Raw genomic sequence first — 24,887 nt, 5'->3', positions numbered from 1 at the left:
TTCAAATAAACTCAGACAAAAAATATGGATACAGATGATGTCACACAACTCACCAAGTCCCACACCTCCCAATATAGTTCAATCTCATCTCTCTACTTCAGAAACTTAGTTATATCCAATAAGAATTTGAAGAATGAGCATCCATATTACAATCCATCTCTGGAAGACAGACTATTTGAAGGAAGACAAATCCAAATTGAAACTGCGTGGTTTCCAGAGCAATTTATTCATTAAAATCTATTCAATACTCCATCAACAGTTCTCCTGTGTGTGTTGTGCTGACAAACTGACACTGAGAGGATTTAACAAGTTCATCATTTAATAAGTCTGAATTAATTTTCACCACATGGTATTGTACACGGTCATCTGTTGAAACAGATTTCTTTTAAACAGATCTTAGTTTAAAAAAGTCATAGATACTGTGAGTTCTGTATAAACTGGTGGATAGTAAGTTAGTTCCTTTGTTTTGACTTATAAGCCTCAACTTCATCGCAGAATAAAGAATGTAGGCCAAAGAATGCATAATCGGTCACTCGTATAGAACAGTATTGTTTCTATAATTTGAAGCTTTCTGAATGGACGGGTTCAGGCCTGATGTAACTGTAAAAAGATTACTTAATGAATAGACTATATGGAAATCGTACAAAATGTAATTAACTTTAATCATTAATAGCTTAAACAGCACTATGTTACTAACTGCTATTCAAACTCAAAAACCTGTTTTTGAATCCCCATAAAGGTGACAGGTGTACACAACCATGCCACCTTGTACTTACTTAGGGGAGTGTCAATATATATTTCAACAGAAACTTTGGCTTCAGGAAAAGAGTCACAAACATTTAAAATAATGGCTTTAATCGTCATTTTAGGTATACTGTAGGGGAAAGTGTGCTTTAATTAAATATACATACCAGTGATGCTGGCAAAGTTGAAAGTTACTCCTAATGTTGATAGCTATAAAAACTAGTTTGTACATGGTAAGACAACGAGAGGAAAAAAAAAAAAGCAATCCCTTTGAAACAAAAAAGTTCACAGTGGTTTGTATCCAACAGTATGCATTTTATGACAATAACATGTACAGATTGAGCACCCTAGGGCTCTCTTTATATCCTAAAGAAAATGAGCATTTACATTATTCATGGGCTCTACTGAATTAAAAAAAGATCAGTTGTACACTCACCCCTTAGACAGGGGACACTGTCCTGAGTGTACAGCTTTAACACCATCATTAATGTTGTTTGTAAAAGGAACAGGGAACTAAACAAAACATTTTTCCTTGGGAGTGGAGAATCTATCATTTGCTGTTATAACCAGCAAATACCATTCATTAAGTCAAAAATGGAAGGGGGAGCCCCACAAACACTATTTGAGCAAGCTGACCAATACACATTACAGTTTTAAAAATGAAGGTTATGTACTATATGTTACAAGTCCCAACTAGGCAGTATCAAAATGACATCTATTTCTTTGCTTGCTTTGTGATCATACCCCTTGGAGGTGTGACGGGTCTCGTGGCATTTGGCTTCTTTTTCTCTGCAGGCTTTAAAATCTGCAAAGATTCAGAAGACAATGCGTTTTAGGAAATACACTTAACATCAAGTCTTACATTTCACTCAAATCTTTTGTTCAGAAAGTTTTTTTGTTTAAAATTGCCCCAACAACTTTGAAGGCTCCACTGGCATATTAATACAAACCAAGCTGACAAACATTTTGGTAATAAATACTCTTATGAACTGCTATGATATATGATCTGAACAAATTGTTTCGCCTCTGGATAAAATGACAGTTTTTTGAAGTCACACCTTTAGGTATCCCTTCTGACACAGGGGGTAAAGTTCTTTAGAACAGTGTTTCTCAAACCCCTAGGGGATCATGTCATAATCTCTGGGGGTTGCAAGAACTCCCTGATAATTTAAAAAAAAAAAAAAAACAACCACTTGTTTTAATTCAGTTAACTGATGATTTGACTTCAGTGGCTGTGTTTTTGTTTATGATTGGGTGAGCCTGAAGTCATGTAAGTTTAATCATAGTGACTGAATGAGAAAAAAATTGCAGTAGGCTTTATGTGACTTGGAGAAGGAAATGGCAACCCAATCCAGTATTCTTGCCTGGAAAATCCCATGGACGGAGGACCCCAGTAGACTACAGTTCATGGGGTCACAAAGAGTCGGACACGACTGAGTGACTTCACTTTTACGTGACAACCAGTCCATCCTAAAGGAGATCAGTCCTGGGTGTTCACTGGAAGGACTGATGCTGAAGCTGAAACTCCAATACTTTGGCCACCTCATGACAACTGTTGACTCATTGGAAAAGACCCTGATGCTGGGAGGGATTGGGGGCAGGAGGAGAAGGGAACGACAGAGGATGAGATGGCTGGATGGTATCACTGATTTGATGGACATGAGTTTGAGTAAACTCTGGGAGTTGGTGATGGACAGGGAGGCCTGGCGTGCTGTGATTCATGGGGTCGCAAAGAGTCGGACGTGACTGAACTGAACTATGTGTAAATGATTCTTTTGTGCCAAGTGAAGGCCAAATGATGTCATGGTCAATCAACAGAGGTTTTTTAGAACAGAGACGTGGTGGGAGAACTGAGTAATCGCATGGCACATCTGGCACATGGCAGTAAGTACTATTTTCATGTGCAAGTGGTGATTTAATTTTAGCTGAACATTGTACCAACACTGTAGCTTTAGACTTACAGTAATGTACCATGATTTTAAGTTAAATTCAATACTTGGGGCAAAAGTTCTACAATCATTTCACTCCTTTAAAAGGAATTCACTCATTACTAAACTAGAACACCAATTAAGGGAAAATAAAAATTTTCAGTCTACTCTACATAAATGAATATAGGCAGAAATTAGCACTTTTTAAAAAATCAATAAAATGCAGACACAATAAAAGGAAGGAATGCGGAAAACATCCTCTACCTGAAAAGAACACATTAGTGTTTCGTCCACACTCATCATGGCACCTGCATTGTCAAACTCTCCACAATAATTGGGCGCAGAAAACAGAGTGACCAACTGCCTCTTTGCAAAAAATTCATATCCATCTTCAACCACCTTGGAGAGAAAATGTTTTCAATGTGAATAGGTGCAAATTTTAGGTGAGTAAAACCACTCTTCAGTTTCCCATTGAGCCTGATATCCTGTAGGTCACTTCCAGAGACATTTTGTATAAATAAGCAATACCTACCCACCAAAATCAACAAGGAGAATCTGTGCTCACACACATGCTCTTAAGTGTACATGTAAAATTCAAAATCAATACCTGATGGGCTCTACATATAAGATCCAAATCATGCTTATGGAGAAATTTTGCAACCACTTCTGCACCAAATGTGAAGGACACTCCTCTGTCATTTTCACCCCAGCCTAAGACATCTTTATCGGGGTCAGACCACAAAAGATCACAAAGAAGACCTTGATCTGGTACATCAGTTGGTCGCATAATTCGCCGAATCTGCTCCATAGATTGAAGATCTGGTGATAAACCTATTAAATGAGGGTAAAAAAAAAAATCAAAATGGAAGAAAACAGAATTTTAAGAGGGAAGTTAGCACTTTAACATTTCCCTTTCTCTAGAGAGACTCAATGACTTACAAAAACTTTCATGAAATCTTTGGTTATCTTATTAGCTTTTGTTAAAAAGGGGCGGGTGGGGGGGGGACTGGAACTTGTCACATGCAATAATTTGTGGGGCAGTGTGTGCCTGAACAGGACAAGGAAAGTTACTTCAACATTCAGAGCACCCTCATGACTACTTGTAGTGACTGGGCGTAGAAGATGCAGACACTCAGGTGATGAAGCTTTCTAGGAAACCTGCACTGGCCAAGGACTGTAAAGTCAAACCAGCTCAGATGTAACTGGCTCTCAATCTGACTTTAGAAATCACATGTCCAACTCTACCAAAACCAGTATATAAATACATAAAGAGGGCAAGGATAGTGGTTTTATTAAAATATAGTTGAGCTGGCTTTTTGATGGTTGTCTAACTTCTGACACAGATGAAAAGATATCCTCTTTGCAATTACTATTTTAATTACATCATATAAAGTACCTAACCACCAAGCAAAATAACTTTTAACATCTAAGTCAGAGAAATTTCTGAAAGGAAAGGATCAAAAACAGTTCAAGGGAAAGTATATTCACATTTTCAGTATCCTAGAAGATCTTCACTGTTTACTTTACATTTGAGAATACTTCCTACTCTATTTTCAAGGCTGTTACAGAGCCTAGAGTTCTCTGTAACAAATCAACTGCATACTCTGGACTTGAATCTGGATGATCCTGGATGTGCCAGAGTGGCCTCCTGGTGTAACACAGCAGTACAGGAGAGTCGCCTCACAGAGGAAGTCATCCGAATGTTAATTCATCAATGTCAAAGTGTATGCTCTTTAGAAGAATCCAAATCTACGTGCAATTAAAATCAGCACACATACCTCCATGACAGCAGAATATTTTCTCATCCACGATGGCTGCTATCGGTAAACAGTTAAAGCAGTCTGTGAAAGTTTTCCATAGTTTAATGTTATATCTTCTTTTACCTGTGAAAATTTTGGGATGGTTAAACAAGAGACTGGTGTTCTGCAGGTACATACTCTCAGGATAAGTCCTCCAAGGCAATATTAAAAAACTATGCTTTTATTAAAAAAGAGAGAATTAGATATATGTAATATTTAAGAGATGTGTGATTTATAAGCAACAGCTTATAGTTTCATATGCACTATTTTAAAATTCCATAGAAGGTCTGAAAACAGAATTCCAGATATACTGACTAAGGATTATCATTAAGCCTCAACAATTATTTAATAGCACCAACTCTGTTTGCAATATAGTCTGTTCTGTCCACTCTCAAACCATAGGTGGGTTCCTATTTCCAAAGGCAACCAAGAACAACTCACAACTCACTCTGTCGGCTTCTTCATCAAAAATTAAGATTCTTCCTCTTGCTGCCTGAGCATCTTATTAACTTAGTCCCCGGGCTGCTGCTTTCTTTCCTCTCTACATTTCCCCCCTAAGGCCACCTCAGAGCGCCAGGAGCATCTGGCTGCAGAAGGATTCCTGGATAACTGCCAAGGTCTCTTCAAGCTTCCAAATCCTCAGATTCCGAGCCAGAACCCCTAATGCAGCTTCCTATTACTACAGACCAGACAGCCCTGGCATCAGAAAAGTGTAACATACATTCACATTTTATCCAACAGATACCTCAGCTTTTCCAGGACTACAGTCATAACATGGGCAGGGGCAGTCCAGGTTGGATGCATGAGACAAGTGCTCGGGGCTGGTGCACTGGGATGACCCAGAGGGATGGGATGGGGAGGGAGGTGGGAGGGGGGCTCAGGATGGGGAACACATGTAAATCCATGGCTGATTCATGTCAACGTATGGCAAAAACCACTACAATACTGTAAAGTAATTAGCCTCCAACTAATAAAAATAAATGAAAATAAATAAATAAATTAAAAAAAAAATAACATGGGCAGGGGGAATGGAGGAAATGGTAGCACAGAGTGCTTGTTACACTTAGGAAATAAGTCTATCACGTTAAGCACTGGTTTTTAAATTCCTTCATGGAAATGTAAATTTGAATAAAAATTTTCAATATAGTATAATTTTAACAAAATTATCAATGTTTTAAGTTGGTAAACCATCCACTGAAAGCCACCTATGTCAGGATACTTTCAGGCCCACAGACTGGGTGGCAAACTATACCTGCCTGATGGGAGAGGGGAAAGTTGGCGTACAAGGTCATTCATTACATGAGTCTTGAAGACAAAGAGTCAAAATTAATACTAATCAATGCTGACCTTCTAAATCATTAAGGCTTCTAATAAAAAAGAAACCAAAAATGATGTAGCCAACACACTAGGAAGTATATCACAACAAATCTTGTGAATTTGAACTTTATCAAATAAAACATCAAAATATTGGCTAACTGCTATGTAAAAAGCAAACTGTTCTAAACAGCAGTACCTGTAACAAATTTCTAAAACACAATGTTATAAAATTCTCTGCCTCTCATTTCATTACCTAAATAGTGACTGCCTTACTAGCACTTCTCTGATAAGACTCATTGTCAATATCAAATATCTTTCTTGCCCAACTCAAGTTGTCCCAGTCGCCCACCTCATTCTTTTTTTTCCTCCAATTTTACTGAAGTATCGTCAATTTTCTCCTACCTCATCTTATGAGCTGGGTCTTGGACTACGTACATACATACAGTCAAGGGAGAGGCTGTGAGTACGAGGACTAAGTTTATGAAGGTAATCTTTCTAGCAATGTACTTCTAACCAATAAACTAGATGAACAGATCTAAATGAAACTGAGATGGAATAACACCACACCTTGAGAGACTGTAGGTTATGATTATAGTCTATGGTACGGCCAGAGACAAAACCAGTCTTGTTATAATTATACTGGCAAGTGCTAGTAATTCAAATTCCTTAACCACTCCCACTCACAGAAATGATGAATACAAAAGGAAGATGGAGATAAGGATTAAAAAAAATTTTTTTTTTAATTTATAGTTAGTTAAACAGCAGCATCAATAAAAACTCCACCGAAACTGATTATTTTCAAGGCTTTGGGAATCTTGCTCCTGTCAATTATCAACTCAAAGTGCACCTTCAAAATGGGTCAAACAATGTATAAATTATACAAATACTTTTAATTAGCTCCCCCTTGCTGCCCTGTTTTCTCCTTTCAGCACAATTTCAGATAGTGAGTACTGTTTTTCTTGGGTGTGGATGTGCTAAATGAAAAAGAACTATATTACAAATTACAAAACTTATTTGTATATTCCAAGTTTCCACTTATATGCAACGTCTAGAAGAGGCAAACCTATAGAAACAGAAAGTAGCTGAGTGCTTACATAGGACTGTGGTGATGGCTACGTAATTCTATCAGTTTAATTCACTCAACTGTACACTTAAAATGGATGAAATTTTATCTCAATAAAGTTATCAGAAACAAAGCTATCTATTCGGACAGGTTCTCAGAGTTGTACTAAAAATTAAATTATCTGCAACTATTCACAACAATTACCTTAAAAGAAATCACCACTGTTATCACCATTTCCTAATCTAATCATCACATCATACAAGAATCCAGGACATTATCATACTGTAACGAATGTTAATTTTTTTTACCACAAGAAAGAAGCCAGGACAAAAACTAGTTAACAAAATAGTAAGCATGAAAAATGACAACACTACATGTAAGTTCTCACAAATCCTAACAGAAACATGTTCAGTTTATGACCACGTATCTCAATATAAGTAAATCTTCCTGTAGAAAGTACTTACATTCATCATAAAATCCATATATTCTATTGATGCTGGCACATTCGTGGTTTCCTCTGAGAAGAAAAAAATTCTCGGGATATTTGATTTTGTAAGCCAACAAGAGGCAGATAGTCTCCAGTGATTGTTTTCCCCTGTCCACATAGTCCCCAAGAAACAGGTAATTGCTTTCTGGCGGGAAACCACCATACTCAAAAAGTCGAAGCAAATCATAGTATTGCCCATGGATATCACCTAGAAGCAAGAATTTTTATTACACAGTGTCTTCATTCGTATAGTTCAAACCACGCACATAAAACTAATTTCCACTGTTGTGTAGTATTTAGTCCAACAAAGCTTAGTGAAAATTTTAAGTGTATGTGTATATCAGAATCATACACAAAACTCAAGTAATTAATAATTTATTTTGCAGAACGGATTATTAATGGCTAGGCAGGCCTTCCTGCCAAGTAACACGGTTTCCCTTTCAGGCTGGCTGATCAATATCAGATACCCAACAGCTCAGTCTCTAGGGACCGTGCCAGCAGAAGTGATGCACTCTTAACAAGCCCTGACCCCATGTGAACAAAGGTACACACACACTACACCCACCAATACATCTGGCTTTCAAGGTCTACCTGCTAGATAATGCCGAAGAGTATTTTCCTTTGCTTTAAGCTTATATATAGGTTCTGGCCTTTTCTTAGCTCTCCATTCTGTTTCTGTTCCTTTCTTCTGCAATGTTTGTATTTCTTTAGCAAAATAATTTTAAGCAATTTTGAAGCACATCTAAGTAAACTAGGTCCATTAGAGGTATTTATTCTAAAGCTACAATTATATAATGTAATTCTAGGTTATTCATAAATAGTACATGATTCTATTGGCTAACATAACATCATCTATATACCATTTATATATACCCTTGACTCAGTCAATTAATCACATAACCAAAGGTAACAGTGCACCAAAACTTACCACATATCTTGAGTGGTGCTTCAAGTTCTAGCAGGATAGGCTGACTGAGAAAGATCTCTCGGGACTTTAAGCACAGTCCTCTGATTTCATTCTCCTGTAGCTGGACATTTTTACCAGGCTTGGACCCTCTCACTGTAGGGGGAGGAAAAAGCCCAATTTAGTCAAGTGAAGTCAAAGTAAGATTTCATATAAAAATTAAACATATATGAAAAGGCACAAGCTTTAAATAAAGAGGAGACAAAAACAGTTTAACTACTTTCTGACTAGGCTTTATTTTCAGGACACTTAACAATTGGCCTTGTTCACCTACAGCCCTCTCACCAGATCAGCTCTTTTTGCCTCCCGTCATCTTCTCTTCTCCAGCCTTATAAATGAACTAGTATTTGTAAAGCAGGAGGTCTTAGAGACTGTCATGCTGCTGAGTCAGTTCTAACAATTCCTTGTTTTAAAATATGAGATTGGAAATGCTCAGGATCTCCCCCGTCCCAATCAGTGTTTTTCAGAGGACACAGGTCTCTCTCCATGGTCCCAGATTTATCTCATGAAAAAAATTTACTGTGCTGTTTTTCATTAAAACACAGTGTATGCTTGTTGTGGGTATTTTGCTATGCAACTTTCTAGGCCTGAATTTGTGAATACACTCATGTCTATACAGGGCAAAGGATGTCAGTGTGTGCTGTGAGAAAGGTTTCCTAGTAATTGGAACAGGTAAAACTTGAGAAAAAGGAGGACGAGATCATGGCACAGCACACATCACATCAGAGCACTTGGGTTCTACTCACTATCAAAGTGAAGCACAAGATATCCTCTGGACTTATAATAATTCATTTATCAGCAGCTAGGTAGCAGTAAGAAATGAAATTCTGTTTTGACTCTAGTTGCAACAGATTAGAGAGTTATTAATTAAATATATAACAAACAGCACTGCACTGCCTGTTGTTGTTTGGTCATCAAGTTGTGCCCAATCCTTTTGCAAGCCCGTGGACTGCAGCCTGCCAGGCTCCTCTGTCCATGGGATTTTCCAGGCAACAATACCTGAGTGGGTTGCCATTTCCTTCTCCAGGGTATAGCAGCACTGCATTACTAACTTTACCTTAATTTTACAGTTATGAAGCGGCTGCTGTTGCTCCTCAGTCTCTAAGTCCTGTCTGACTCTCAGCAGCCCCACGGACTGCAGCCCACCAGACCACTCTGTCCATGGGATTCTCCAGGCAAGAATACTGGAGTGGGTTGCCATTCCCTTCTCCAGGGGATCGTCCCAACCCAGGCATCAAACCTGGGTCTCCTGCATCGCAGGCAGATTCTTTACCGTCTGAGTCACCAGGGAGCCACCAGGGAAGCCCCTTATGAAGTGCCAGGGTCTGGTTAAATATGGGGACTGATTATCATCAGGTCGCAATAAAAATCTTAACACTTATTTTATAAAAAGAAAAAAAAACTTAACACTTATTTTATACAAAAGATTCATGAAAGGAGGCACTCTCTGAACTAGAACTGAAGCAAAAACACAGAACCAGACCAAGTACAGAACTAAGCCTACATCCTTCCACCATTAAACCCAATATAAGCAGATTAAATCAATATTGTCAATTTAAACTTTATCAGGTTTGAAGGCTTTATATTCAAATTCAAAATCATCTAGCCTAATGCTAAACAAGAGCAATATGTTTAACTGGTTTGTATCTAGCTTTGTTCTGTAAATATCTAAGTAACATTACAGAGTAATAAAAACTGCAAGTTAAAAAAACCCTGGTATCTGCTGAGTATTTTTTTTCCCCATTAAATCGGGCTGTGCCCAAATGTGAAAAATACTGTCTTAGGGGAAGCCCTCCTTCAGACTGAATAGCCACTGAAATGAAATTCTCTGAGGTAACAAGCTGAGCAGAAATGGAAAGGTGTTATTTTTTTCAATGAAAGACAATAAATAAGAAAGGATGACAAGGAGGAAGAGTCAAACTCTTAAGAGGGTACAGCAAAAAAAAAATGTTGAGTGTATTGGACTGGCAACTAGAAGCAAGGTTTCTGTACTGGTTTCAGTCTTGAGCAAATCACCTCTTTGGACTCCAAAACATACACGTAACTGAACTAAGTGACCACCAGTCTCATTCTGATCAAATATTAAACGACTAAAATATTAAAGAAGCGACTAAAGAGAAAGCATAGTAAGGATAATCTTTGAGGGACTACAGTAAACGGACACATACACAATACAAGAGCTACTGAGTTGTTTGTGAAACAAAACCAACTTTTTTCCAGAACCAAAGTAATTTTTTCTTTCTAGACATACACATAGGAGAGAACACAAGAAACCCTCCCAGTGGAAAGATAGTGGGATCATTGCTTTACTGGCCAGAAAACCCCAATCATCAGTGATTTTGCCACAAGTCAGCAAGAAGGTTGGGCAGACTGCCCAACAGGAAACTTTTATTTTTAGCTAGGGGATTCCTAAATGCTTCTGGTTTCAAAGGGAATCTTTTTCAGCAGAGGCCCACATTTGTAAGGGAAGTCTTTTAGAAGACTTACACCTATAGGGAACTCAAGTCATACTTTAATATGAATACTATCAGATTAAATCAATGCTGCTAATGCACATTTTACTGGTTTGGAGGCTTCCCACTACAACCTTTAGACATAGTTCATGATAATTTTAGTTTTCTTAATCTGATTGTCCCCAAAGTATCAGAGCAGAGATTAAGAACAATACTAACAACTTTTTAAAATTTATTTTTAATTGGATAACTGCTTACAATGTTGTGCTAGTTTCTGCTGTACAATACTATGAATCAGCAATAGGTATACACTTACCTCCTCCCACCCGCCCAGCCTCATCCCACCCCTCTAGGTCATCACACAGTACCTGGCAGAGCTCCATGCAACACTAACAATTTAAAGTGTTCCTAATGTGGACTGAGGATTAAATACAATTCTTGAACAAATCAAGATTTAGTTTATATCTAAACAGTGCTCATTAAAAACACAGTCACAAAGCTTCTTAAATTCCCAACAATTAGCTCAAGAACTAAAACTATATAAACAGAAACTCCATCAAAACCATCTACCAACCGGCAAATACCTGCTCATCTTTCGAGACTGCTTAGATATCACCTCACTCTGGAAAACCCCTCTTAGCCATCTTCTCTCCCCTTAACAAGCCGGCTTTATGTTTTCTGAAATGCTCTCCCAACACTGACCAGCACACACTCTGTATTATAATTGCCAGTTCGCGTCCATCTATTCATCCTGGTAGAATGTAAACCTCAGGACCATACCACTAGCCCTGCAGTGTACATGCCCACAGCCAGTACGTGGTAGGTACTCAAAACCTGTCTGTTTTCAAATTACAAAGCAATAGTATCATTCTTATACTATTTTTCTAGTTGTGAAAATTTAGGATTACTCTTAAAAATGTATCTAACAGAAAATAAAGATTTCAAAATGGGTTTTGGCAGCCTGAGTGAACACAGCAGGCATTTCTTAGAGATGGCCAATTAGCTGACAGCATAAAAAACCTACTTCACTGTTTTCAGTGTCCATCACACAGAATCAGGTACTATTGCAGCTGACACCTATGGAGCACTTCCCATGTGCTGGGCACTGCTGCACTAGGACGCTTTACTGACTACAGGGCCATTCAATACAACAATCCCGTGAAGTCAGCCACTGGCACTTCTCTGTGTTACAGGCTGGAAGAGGCTCAGTGACGTGGTCCAAGGTCACAGAGCTTGTAAGGAGGACACCAGGCCCCAACTGACTCTAGCTCTGAAATGGTGCTTCCACCAGATCACCCTCGCATTTAAGAATTTGTTCTTCATCTTCAAAATATGTTTAAAATATATGGCATTAACTTAGAAACTTAGTAAGAAAACAATGAAAGCAAGTAAACTAGCATACAACTGTTTTTGCCATTTTATAAGTTCATAAGCAATAACAAAGATGAAAAAGTTAAAAAGGAAAGAATTTGTTTTCATTATACTTCTAAACCAAGAGATTTTATAGGACAAACTACTGAACCTCTATACAGTCATTGATGCTTAAGAAAAATTTGATATGAGATATAAAAATCATAAGGCATCCTTACAAACAAGAAGCATTAAAAATTAAATGATGCAATCTACTTGAGACAAGAACTTTGTCCCTTTTCTTGAGAGGTTTACATTCTAGTAGAGGATTCAGAAGGTAAGACAAACCCGCACGTCGTATAAAGTTACTTCAACAATTGCCAATGAGATCCAAAATATTCCAACAAAAAAGAATTTCATTTTCCAGGTAGAATGTTTCTCATAAGTGCAGGTGCTAGGTATTGTATGGAAATAAAATCAGTAGGCACAGCGGACATATATAGGTTAGTGACTGATACATTAAAATGGTCAACTCAGGTCTTAGGCACATGATTTCTCTTTTTTTCTTTGCAGCATTTTGAGGCTTGCGGGATCTTAGTTCCCTGACCAGGGATTGCCCTCAACAGAGACAGCTTGGAGTCCTACTAACCAGTGGATGGCCAGGGAATTCCCAAATGTGCGACTTTAGAGTAAAAGCTTTTATCTGGCTAAAATAAAATGGCAGATTCAGAAAACTGCATCATGGCTGTTACCAGCAAAGACTGTTCTGTTCTAACTTTTATCATCATTTATTTATCTGGCAAATCATTCACATGAGCACATGATAAAAACTCCTATGCAATTTTATAGTAAACAAACTGATAAAAACTTGAAATAACTTAAGACTACTTTGGGATTACTTATGAGGGATAAGCATGTATTCTTCTTGCCCCTTAACTGTTGAAAGAAGGTCATAGAAAAGGAATAGCATACCTACCAAAAAGCCTCAGCTCAATTATAATCAAGTTTTAAAACTAAAATTGGCACAACCAGTATAAAAATAAGTCAACAGAGATTTTGCTAATAAGATAATCCTATTAAAAAGGTGGTAATCTTAACAATATGCCATATTATATTTATTTTAGTGACAATCAATAACCTCACAACATTTGACAAATTTAGGAAAACAAAACCTCAAACCAAAACAAACAAAAAACAGTGAGGATCTGTAACATCAAAACTTTCCCACAAACAACTGAGGTCTTTTCTACAAAAACTGTAAGCCACAAAAATGTTACTCAAGAACCATTCAGTTTCCTGCAAAGTCACCAGCAGGAAGATGCCCACTTTTTGGCCATTTGAATTTCTAAGCCACCCTCTCCCCGCCTTGACTTTGCTAACTGCTGGTGTGATACTTTGGGCATTTAAAGGTGACACCAATTTTCTCAAGGCATATATAGAAATCAGGATGTAGCTGCAAAACACTGTCTATTGCTCTCAGTGAAGAACCTTGAGTTTTCCACACCTAGAGTGAAGACAATTTATTGAAAAATCTTTAACTCTCTACAGTCTAACCACCTACGCTTGATGAGACTTGACATCTGACCCTACATTTGTACTGAGTGGCATTTTCATAAACCTTAATATCAGTAACAGACAATCTCCTCTAGATGAGGGATGCCAGTAAGCCCCAGGGGAGGTAAAATTGGAGATTTCAGATAAAACATCAAGACCATTAAGTAAATCATCTATTCTTACATGGTTTGGATACAGTGGTCTGATCCTAAAACATAAAAAAATTTGCCCCAGAATTCTGTAAATTGTTCTTGAATTAAGACTTTCCAGTTTCCTCATTTACACAGTGATTCGTATCAGGATATTATCTCCTTCACATTCCAGTCTTCAAGGTCTACTAACATCCTCGAGAGTAAATTGAATGAAATGACCAAGTCTGTATATCATCTCCCTGCTTCAAGATCAGTAACCCTCACCTACTCAGGCAGACTGAACAGCAATGGCACGTGACCGCAGTTTCACTGATACGGAACAACCTCACCCACCTCTACCGTGGATGTGCTGTTACTGCACGGTGCAGCCTGGCATCCATTCCCCCAGCTTGGAGGAGGAATGCCTGCCTGCTCCCGCGGCTTACATTCCCTCAAGCACCACAAAATGACACACGCCATCCTGTTAGACTTCACTGCTTCCTCCTGCTACCGACAGGCGAGGGGGCACTGCGGGCACAGAGAATAATCCTTCCCCAGCTTGGATTAGGGTTGGTGCAAGTGGCAGATCACAGCCTAAGACCTTTCTGGTCTTACTTGTAGGAGAGAATGCAGCATACAATTGACATGTGGGAGGGGAGGGGGAGGTCCTCACAATACAGGCTTCTTGGAAATTAAGGGTATTAGTAACACACAAGTTTACGATTACTGTCTTTATCAACAAAATGCCCTATGATCATTGATCGCAAGAAAAGCGTCTAACTGTTAAAATGATCTGCCGTGTAAACTCATTCTTTAAGAAAGATTATTTTTGTCTTCCTTGGTCAGCATTTTAAGAATTTTTTTCTTGTGCCATTATGTTTGTCCTTTATTATCTTCAGGACCAGGGACCACTGTCTTTTTTAAACATTACAATACAAACATGTTTCATTTCACATCAAAAAGCTAAACACAGGGATTACTTTTACAAATTAGAGGATTAAATTCGTAAATGTTGTCTGAGGGCCAGGACAGAAGTCATATTTAAATCACTAATGCAAATCAAGCAATTGTGCAGAGCCTGACACAGTCCTGCAGTTTGACAACCGCCATCTTCAGAGGTGAGATGCTTCCCTCAAAGCAGGATGTGAAGTTACAACTGTCTGCTTTGCAAGAAAATGGCTAGCCATCAATCATTCTCTGTATGAGATCACTTACAAAGCTAATCTGACTCTAATCTCACTTTTCTCCAACACAGTAGGACTACCAGACAAATCAGCAGCTGATTTATTCTCTAAATCCGAAGTTTTACGGTGCAGTTATTTAAGCAAGTGAACATGAATAACACGAGAGCGACAATCTCAGGGTTTTATCACCTGCAAGGCAGACCTTCCCAGGTGGGTGGCAGAATGCTGCCTCCTTAGTGAAGTCGCTCAGTCGTGTCCAACTCTTTGCGACCCCATGGACTGTAGCCTACCAGGTTCCTCCGTCCTTGGGATTTTCCCAAGGTAAGAGTAGAAAAGAACTGCAAAGCTGTAATGACTAAAAGCTAAAGCATGGTGTTTCGTTAGATAAGACTTCACTTTTGAATGGTCTTTTTAGTACTATCACTGAGCTACTTCTCAACTAGCTTGTACAGTCCTCCACCTTAAAAGAGACAATTCCGAACATGTAAAAAATTCCAACAAGGTCATAACTCACATTCCCTCCATCTTTAGATATACTTAACTCTTAATGAAAATTTTCAGAGGAGAAACTTTGTGAGGCGCTACAAAAAAAAAAAAAAAAAAATCACAAAACTTATCAGCATTTTCTACCTTGGAAAGATATACATATATATATCTTCAATAGATCACTTTCAATAGTTTCTCTGCCAATTTAACATTGATGAGGAAAAAAAAAAAAACATTAAGAATGTTGAGCAGCTAGTTTATTCCCAAAGAATGAAAACGCACTGCTTTACTAATTTCAATGAAGAAAACGAAATGTTAAAAAAATCTGGTTTTCCAGTATAGCATGTATAGAAACTATTAAGAAATAATGACTGATCTCACTGTAAATGATCCAGGTTAATCAGCACAAATTTCTTAGCACAATTAAAAAAATAAGATTAAAATTAACAAGATGTTGTATGAAGAGTTACGGGCGACTCCACAACTAAGACTTAACTAATCTTAAAATTGTTTCTAATCCACAGCTTCCATTTTTTCCAGCTTTCTCAAAGAAATAAAGCCCACTCTTAACTTGCCACACATGTCCCTGCGTAGACATGCAGAAGCTAATTTACAATTTTTGAATGAAAAAAATTTAAGTTCTTTTCTTACAGCAAATTGTTTTAATCCGTTTCTGACCCACTGCTGCCTCACATAAACCAAAGAACTATATTAACTAATATTAAAAGTGTGATTCTTCTAATAAATGCCAGGTATTGAATGAACAAGGTTTTCACCCACAATGGCAGTGACATTTCATGGGCTCATTTAATGAGTTTTTCTTTTGAGACACTATAAAAGGAAAAAACCTTAACACACATTAAGAAAACATATTTTCAGAAGTTTCATTCTCATGACTTAAAAGATCTGCAAATTCTAACACCAGAGCTGTCCAATTGTTTACGCTAGACTCCATCTTTGAGCATTTACAGTCCAACAACATTTTAGAATATAAAGGCAAAAATGCAGTTAAAACTCTGCCAAATCTACATTATCCAACACTCAAGAAAGGGATCTGAATTCTTTCAAAGTTCGGAATTAGATGTTATTATTAATAGATGTGCTCTAGAATTTAGGGGTGGTGAGGGGTGATTTTATTTCAGCGTCTCTCCTTAAAATCCAAACTTCATCCCTCTCCCACATCAATAGAAATCAATCGCCAGACACCTCAGGAGTTTTAGGTCAGTCAAAATTAAATATTTATTTTAACCTTTGCTCAACCACTGGACACCCCCTTCTTTCACACATAGGGTGACTTCAATGACTGGCTGCCTGGGTTTACAAACTTGACTGTCACTAACTGTGTGACCTTGGTCAAGTGACTACACTTCTCTAGGTCTTAGTCAGGAAAAAAATAATAGCATCTACCTCATGTATTACATGAAATCTGTGTAAAGAGCTCCAAAAAATGCCTGACAACACAGTAAGCGCTTTAGAAGCGATGGCTAATTTGATTTATGCGATGCACGCAAAGTACTGGAGACAACTCATTAGAAAAGACCCTGATGCTGGTAAAGATTTAAGGCAGGAGAAGCGGACGACACAGGACGAGATGGTTGGAAGGCATCACCGACTCAATGGATATGAGTTTAAGCAAGCTCCGGGAGATGGTGAAGGCCAGGGAAGCCTGGCACGCTGAAGTCCATGGGATCGGAAAGTCTGATGCGACTAAAGACAACAAAATGCAGTGAACGCAAAGCGCTTAACAGAGCTTGGCACATTGGAAAGATCCTAACGAAACTGTCATCACTGCCGGTTTCACGATTCAGAGACATGTTCAGAAAAGAGCGCGGAGACTTCCCCGGGATAAAAACAACTTAAAAAGACTATCTCGGAGGGCAGGAGAAGATGGGTTTCAACATCCCCCTGCGAATGAACGTTCGTTACCAAGTAACAAGTAACGGGGCCCTCAACCCCAGCCTCACAAAAAAATAAAAACAAGCAGGCTAGGAAAGAAGCCCTCAAGCTTGGTGAAATCCATATCCGCATCATACTGCTTTCCAAAAGACTGAGAACCACGAAGTTCGGAACGAGCAGTTCAGTAGGTTGGACTGGGGCCCCCAATATTCTCCAAAGATTGGTCCGGAGTGCCGGGCGCACGGGGGAACGTACCGGAAACGTGGGGGTGGGGAGCGGAGTTTTCAAATTTCACGGCCAGGAAAAAGGCTGCACCCTCAAGCAATGAATGAGCGGAGCCAGGAGGGTCCGCGGGTTGGGCCAAGTGCGGAACCCCGGGCAACCTCCTTCCCGTGACAGTCCCCGGCCCGCGGGCGAACTCGCGGGGCTCACTCGTCTTGGCGCAGCAAGCCCAACAGGCCTCCCAAATCCCCCTCCCCCGTGAGTCTCCGGAGCCGCCCGCCGCCCCCTTCACCTTCCAGCAGCCGTTGGATGATGCTGTCGATGTTGAGTTTATCTATATCCGCCATCGCCTTCCCACCGCCGACCTTCCCGCAGCGGCGCCGCCGCCGGCTCGCGCCCGGGATTCACACCTCCTTCCCCACGCCACGAGCACAGAGATGGTGGTGGCGGCGGTGGCAGAAGCCGCGGTGGGTCCCCCCCAACCGCCCCGCTCCCTGCTTCCTCCTTCTCTCCCCACTGGAACCACGAGAAGAACAAAATGGCCGCCGACTCCTTAGCCAGCCTCGGGCGGCGCACGAATGCGCGCGGGGGAGTGCAGCGGCCCGGCCGGGACTTCTTTATGGGCCATAGGGCACCCGGAGGGGGCGGGGCCAGGGCGAGGAAAGGAGGCGGGGCCAGAACGCGGGAATGGGGAGGAGACGGTTGGGAGTAAATGCGCTCGCGCGCGGAATCCTTCCGCCAAACGGGCCGAGCAAATAGGCCCTCTGGCGGGAGCGTGAGTTGCAAAGTTTCACGCTTGAGTTGGGGATGGGGGAGAAGATGCAGCTGTGCACCCGAGGGTTGCGGGCTCCGCAGGACGCTGTTCACTGCGGCCGTGTTTGCAGACCTGGCCATGTGAAAAGCCCACGGAGGGAATTTGGGTGTCCTGGAATATCCCCTTAAGATGAATCTGTGGTAGAGGTGAACAGTGAAATAATAAAGAGAAGTAGGTTGACTCTCTTTGGCTTCAAATTTGCTAGAATTTGGGGGGAAGGGAAAGATATACTTGATGGCTAATTTAAAAAGTCCTCTCCCAGATAAATAAAAATGTTAAGTTATTCTTTCTGAGTGGTGGAAATATGGGTATTTGTATGCACATTTTTGTGCACTCTGTAACTTACATTTGGGGGAAAAATTCTTTTTAATCCACCCTCAAAAAAATTTCATCATCTCTTTCTGGATTATCTTTCTTGAACTCGCGAAGTTACATAATCATCGGAACGGTTTACCCTGATTGCAGCCAGAACGAAGATGAGCGAGCTTGTGCAGCAGATAAAGGAGAATTTGCAGATTTCGCGCGTCGGAGCTCGAGGCCGGAAGAGAAGGGCGAATTTGCACTCGCTGGCTTTGCGGTCGGGTCCCCAGTTCTGCAGATACCCCGGAAAACTTTGGTCAATTTCCCTTGGCTTCTCAGCCTCCCCAAATAATCTCTCCCCAGGAGATCCCTCCAAAATGTGCCACCTCCGGGGGTTGCGTGTCGTCTTCGCTGGGTTTGAAAGTGCAGTTACACTCAGCAAACACATCTGCTCTCTTGGATCCTGACCTTTTCATTTAACTGCTTTTTTCCTGCAGCGCTTCACAGTTTGCTCCCGCCAGAGAAATTAATTTTGTTTCTCAAGGCACACAAAATGCACGAATTCCCAGCCCGAAATGCCATCGAGATCATTGTGCCACCCGGGCATCCAAGCTCAAAACCGGTGGTCCCCCCAGGGCCCAAGAAGTGGTGGGGCCCAGGCTCCTTCCACATGGACCCGAGGCCTCCCTACTGCTGGCTTGAAGGCGTTAAGGTTCAGAGTTCCCCCTGCTTGGAGCAGCTGCTCACTCAGCTTTCCCCAGTCACCAACTTACCCTCCCGTGCTGTAACGCTGCTCACCAGAGGACAAACAAGTGTCACTTGTCAGCCCGGGGCACACAGCCCAGTTGGCGACATTCGAAGCTGATGCACAGCACCGTTGTGAACAGCTGGCTGTCAAGGTCATGCTGGCTCTCCACGAGACCCTGGGCTCCTCCAAGGCGCATCATCGGAATGGCAGTTAAAGCAGGAATATGAAAGACAGCGATTCATTCAGCAGACAAACATTTATGCAGCACCTCCTCTGTGCCAGGCATTGTTCCTCGGAGAGAATCAGGGGTGAACAAGAAAGACAAGGCTTTTCTCTCATGGAGAGTCATTTAGTAAGCCAGCCAGACAGAAAACATAAACACAAATAAAAAAATATCATCTTCTGAAGCCTGCCAGAGGAGAAAAACAAAACAAAACACTGCACTCCTTTTCTTTGTATGTGTCAAAAACTCTCTTTGAATCCCCAAGACAATACTAGGAAGTATTACTATTCCTGTTACACCCATTTTACAGATGAAGTGAGACAGAGAGAGGCTAGGTTGTTTGCTTAAGGTCACACAGCTAGTAAGTTTCAGAGCTCGAGCTGGAACTCGGAACAGTCAGAAATCAAAGCCCTTGTTCATATTTAATAAATTCCCACTGTGAATCCCCAGGACCTAGCGCAACACTGGCACACACTAGGTACATAAATGTGGGACTCAGTGGAATGATCTAAAAGAGTCTCAATGGACAATGAGTGCCATAAAATTTCCATAGACAAAGTAGCAGGTGTGTTCACATCTGCTGACATCATCAGGGCTGGAGGAAAACTTCTGACTGGACTGGGACCATAGGGAGGGCCTCTGTCTCCAAACCATTCTCTGCCAGGCAACTCCCCTCCAGAGTCCACATTTGCTGAAACATGTCTAAGAGAATTAGCTAGTTCTAAGCCTGAGAGTGGCATGAGCCCTCATGGCTTGAAGGGCTCCCAGAAAGCAGCAAATAACTTTGGAAGGAAAGAACAGATCCCCTTATTGGCTTTTTTCCTGCCACTGTCAACACTCAGGACTAGCAGACAAACAGTTGCCAAAAAGGCTACTGTTCCAATTGGTGGAGTGTCTCTTCCCTCCTCTAGTTTGCTTATAGTGAGGAGCATGGATTAAAATATATTTTTGAGGGGATTTCCCTGGTGGTCCAGTGGTTAAGACTCTTGAGGATCCACTGCAGGAGGCACCGATTCTATCCGTGATAGGGGAACTAAACTCCTGCATGCCATGCAGAAAGGCAAAAAAAAAAAAAAAAAAAAATGTTCTTTTTGAACTGTCTTCCTTGGATCCATAGAGGTTTCGTAAGGGTCTGCTGAAAATGATGGAGAGCTGGTAGAATTCGCATCCCCAAGCCCTTGAGTCAACCAAAGCAGAACAATGGCATGCAGAAAGCACTCAATCGAAATGAACTATAATCACTATTATCTATTTTAGATATTAAACTTCCATGTAAGATTTGAAGAGGGGGGCTAAAGTGAAAATATTTGAAACTAACAGTATTCCTAAGGATACTTTAGACTTTGAGGGGGAATCTTAGTACCTAAAGGGATTAGGCTGATAGCATGAAGGAAATAAGCTGGGTGGATGTGGATGTGTGTGTGTTCAGTTGCGTCGTGTCCGACTCCTTGCAGCCCCGTGGACTGTAGCCTGCCAGGCTCTTCTGTCCATGGAATTTTCCAGGCAAGAATACTGACGTGGGTTGCCATTTCCTGATCCATCTTCCTGACCCAGGAATCAAACCCGCATCTCTTGCATCTCCTGCATTGGTGAATGGATTCTTTACCATGAACACCACCTACGTAGCCCAAGCCAGGTGGATAGGGACTGTGATAAACTGAGGAGCACACACCCCAACTCTAGTCCATGGGGACCCTGGGGACCCAGTGGAAACTTGGGCCCAGTGAGGCCAGGTCCTTTGAGTTTTCAGGAAAACTTGGGCATCTGGAGTTTGATGTGAAATGCTCCAATTTTTAAAAGTTGATCATGAACTCAAATTCCTCTAAAACACTATGTAAGTTTTCCAAAGCATATCCATGAACTACATTTGGCCCCAGGTCAACAATTTGGGATTCTGTTTTAGAACACTGGGGGTGAATCCTTCCTCATTCCTTCCCCCAATTTATTAAGCACTGGGATTGTTGTTAAGTGATACAAAGAAATGTTGATGCAGTTTGCCAGCAGATCTAGACCTGCCTGGATATCCTGGAAATTTTGAACTAATTAGGAAACCATAGGAAAAAATATGCATGAAAGCTGTTTGACAAAATTCATAGTTTTATTTTGATGGTATTACCAGCAGACACAGTTTATTTTGCGTGCATGCATGCATGTTCAGTCGCTTCGATTGTGTCTGACTCTTTGCGAGCCTATGGACTGAAGCCCTTCAGGCTCCTCTGTCCATGGGATTCTCCAGGCAGGAATACTGGAGTGGGTTGCCATGCCCTCCTCCAGGGGATCTTCCCAACCCAAGGCTTGAACCCTCATCTCTTATGTCTCCTGCATTGGCAGGCAGTTCTTTACCACTTTTGGGGAGGGGGCAAATGTTTACTGAGGCCTTACTCTGTGAGAGAAGCTGGAGAGGCAGTAGTGAGCCAAGCAGTATAGTCTCTGTCCCCACGGAAGTCCCAGTCTAGTGGAGGAGACAGAGAGGAGCAGAGAAACCAGTGTAGGAGATAATTTCAGAGAATCCAGTTTTATGAGAGAATTAGAAATGGTCATGTGATCACATGGGAGAGGGACTCAGGATTAGAGATTTGAGTCAAAATCTAAAGGATAAGAAAGAGAAAGTTATGGGAAGAACTACATTTGGGGGAAGAGTATTCTCAACAGAAGGAACAGCAAGTGCAAAGGCCCTGAGGCAGGAACAATCTTCCAGTGTTGAAAGAATGGAAAGAAGACCAGAGTGGCTGGAGTGCAGAGTGAGAGGGAGAGTGTTAGGAGGGGTCTCTAGGTTTTGGGTCAAGGAATAACACGATCTGATTAGTTTTTTAAAATTTTGGAATAATCCTAAATTTACCGAGAAGTTGTAAAGGTAGTACAAAGATTTTCCATATTCCTTTCCACTTGGTTTGCCTTTAATGCTAACATTTTACAAAACCATGGCTTTTTTCTTTTTAAGGTAAGGAATGGATTTATTTAGAGAGATACACATTTCATAGACAGAATTAGGTCCCTCTCAAAAGGCAAGAACACACTTGGGAGAAATACATACAGGGTGTGGGCCATCTCAGAAAGCAAAAGGCCCCCAAATATGGTGTGGTTAGTTTTTATGGGCTGGGCAATTTCACAGGCTAATGAGTGGGAGGATTATTCCAACTGTTTTGGGGAAGGGGCGGAGATTTCCAGGAACTGGGCCACTGCCCACTTTTTTTTCAAATTAATTTTTTTGGAGTATAGTTGCTTTACAATGTTGTGTTGGTTTCTGATATCATGGCTTTGCCCTTAATTTTTCAAGATATTTAAATCGTAAAGAAATGTTGGATCATAATACATCATGTAACATTATTACCCAGAGAGCATCTTCTCCTAAATAAGGTCTAATTTCATTTTTAAGAGATCCCTTTGGTGTTTGTGAGGAGAACAGACCATAGGAGTGGAAGCTCTGAGATCAAGGAAAAGATGATGAAAAATGTGGCATCACACACTGCTCTGAGCCTCAGTTTCCCCATCTACAAAATGGGAACGATATCACCCATCTCAGAAGGTTGTTGTAAGGGACTTCCCTTGTGGTTCATTGGCTAAGATTCTGTGCCCTCCAGTGTTGGGGCCTGGGATCAATCCCTGTTCAGGGAACTAGTTCCCACATAATGTAACTGAGAGTTCTCATGCTCCAACTAAAGATCCAGCCTGCATGCTGCAACTAAGACCCAGTGCAGCCAAATAAATAATTTTTTTTTTTTTTAAAGAAGGCTGTTATGGGCATGTACCTTCCCCTGTACCTTGGGAGATAATAGTTATAATGAGGACAATGGTGATAATGATGATAATAATAATAGCTAGCATTTATTTAGTGCTTACTGTGTGCCAATTTCTGTTTTTCAGGCCCTTCATGCAGAATCAGGAGAGCAGATTCTTCGGGATGCTCCCAGAAGCCTTCAAGAGAGGGAGATTAAGATGGATCTTTCAAACCATCTTTGGCCCTCATAGAGTTCTTGTTGATGTTGGATGTTTCTGTGTTTGAGAAGGCTCCAAATATATTTCCATCTGGACTTACCCAACAGAGAAATTAGGGTGATTATTGCCTTGCTAAATGTTCCTTAGCTTCACAAAATGACTCACTCTGGGTTGGGAAAGTAGCAAGTTATCCCGGTATTTGGAGGGTGGTTGACACTGTTGATTGGAACTATGTCTGGCAAGAGTAAGGTCACTTTGGAGTAGAGTCTCTCAGCCTGGACACAGCTGACCTTCTGGGTCAAATCATTCTCTATTGTGGGGGTGTCCTGTGCATTTCGGATGTTTAGTGACATACCTGACCTCTATCCGCCAGATACCAGAAGCACACCCCCTCTCCACAACAGTAACATTCAAAAATATTTCCAGGCACTGCCAAACATCACCCTCCCACTCCTAGATGAGAACCACCACTTTGCAGCATCTGGGGCCTGTGGCAAAGTGACTTTGGAGTTGTTTTGTTCTTCTGTCAGTTTTTTAAAAATATTTATTTATTTATTTACTTGACTGTGTTGAATCTTAGTTGCGGCATGGGGGGTTCTTTATTTCTTTCCGGGTCTTTCACTGTGGCTCATGGACTCCCTAGTAGTAGCTTGTGGGTTTAATTGCTCCTTGGCATGTGGGATCTTAGTTCCCCAATGAGGAATCAAACCTGTGTTCCCTGTATTACAACGCAGATGCTTAACCATGGGACCACCAGGGAAGTCCTCTTCTATCAGTTTTAATCCTATGTGTTAAGTGCTTTGCCAGAGTAGCCCCTCAACTGCTAATACTAATAGAGTTTGGGGCTTCCTAGGTGGTTCAGTGGTAAAGGATCTGTCTGCTAATACAGGAGACACGAGTTCGATCCCTGGGTCTGAAGATCCCCTGGCAAAGGAATTGACAACCCACTCCAGTATTTTTGCCTGGGAAATTCCATGGACAGAGGAGCCTGGTGGGCTACAGTCCATGGGGTCCCAAAAGAGTCGGACACCCCTTGGCAACTAAACAACAGTTCAGAGTTTACTATGTGCTAGGCATTGACCTAACTCTTGCTTCAACTGTGTATCTTCCAGCTTTATTTTCACTTAATGCACAGGCTAAGTCATTGTTCTTCATAAATAGGTGGGGAAAACAAGGTTCAGAGAGGTGACTGCCCGAAGACACACAGCTAAGAATTGACAGAACCTGGTTTTGAACCCAGATTTGCCCAGCTCAGGGGCCATACCCTTTAAGCACTCTGCCACACTGA

The 24,887-nt window shown here is 40.9% G+C and overlaps 1 protein-coding gene across 1 annotated transcript; it reads right to left on the bottom strand.

The window, feature by feature from the left end:
* Window positions 1–206: 206 nt before the first annotated feature.
* PPP1CC (protein phosphatase 1 catalytic subunit gamma) lies at window positions 207–18,321 on the bottom strand. Its single transcript, XM_043901856.1, has 8 exons — window positions 17,871–18,321; window positions 8,267–8,398; window positions 7,316–7,546; window positions 4,451–4,555; window positions 3,280–3,503; window positions 2,937–3,071; window positions 1,489–1,549; window positions 207–600 (listed from the first exon to the last, which is right to left on the bottom strand). The coding sequence occupies exons 1-8, from the start codon at window positions 17,923–17,925 to the stop codon at window positions 530–532; spliced, it is 1,014 nt and encodes a 337-aa protein (XP_043757791.1). The 5' UTR covers window positions 17,926–18,321; the 3' UTR covers window positions 207–529.
* Window positions 18,322–24,887: the final 6,566 nt, after the last annotated feature.

The sequence above is a fragment of the Cervus elaphus genome, chromosome 5 (genome assembly GCF_910594005.1).
Source record: "Cervus elaphus chromosome 5, mCerEla1.1, whole genome shotgun sequence".
Classification (NCBI taxonomy): Eukaryota; Metazoa; Chordata; class Mammalia; order Artiodactyla; family Cervidae; genus Cervus; species Cervus elaphus.
This window is presented reverse-complemented; position numbering and strand designations above follow the sequence as displayed.

Coding starts and splice junctions, on each gene's coding strand:
- PPP1CC (XM_043901856.1), bottom strand. CDS start 17,925: ATGGCGGATATAGATAAACTCAACATCGACAGCATCATCCAACGGCTG. Junction 4,556..7,315: donor ATATGGATTTTATGATGAAT/GTAAGTACTTTC, acceptor AAATTTTCACAG/GTAAAAGAAGATATAACATT. Junction 3,504..4,450: donor AATATTCTGCTGTCATGGAG/GTATGTGTGCTG, acceptor CTCATTTAATAG/GTTTATCACCAGATCTTCAA.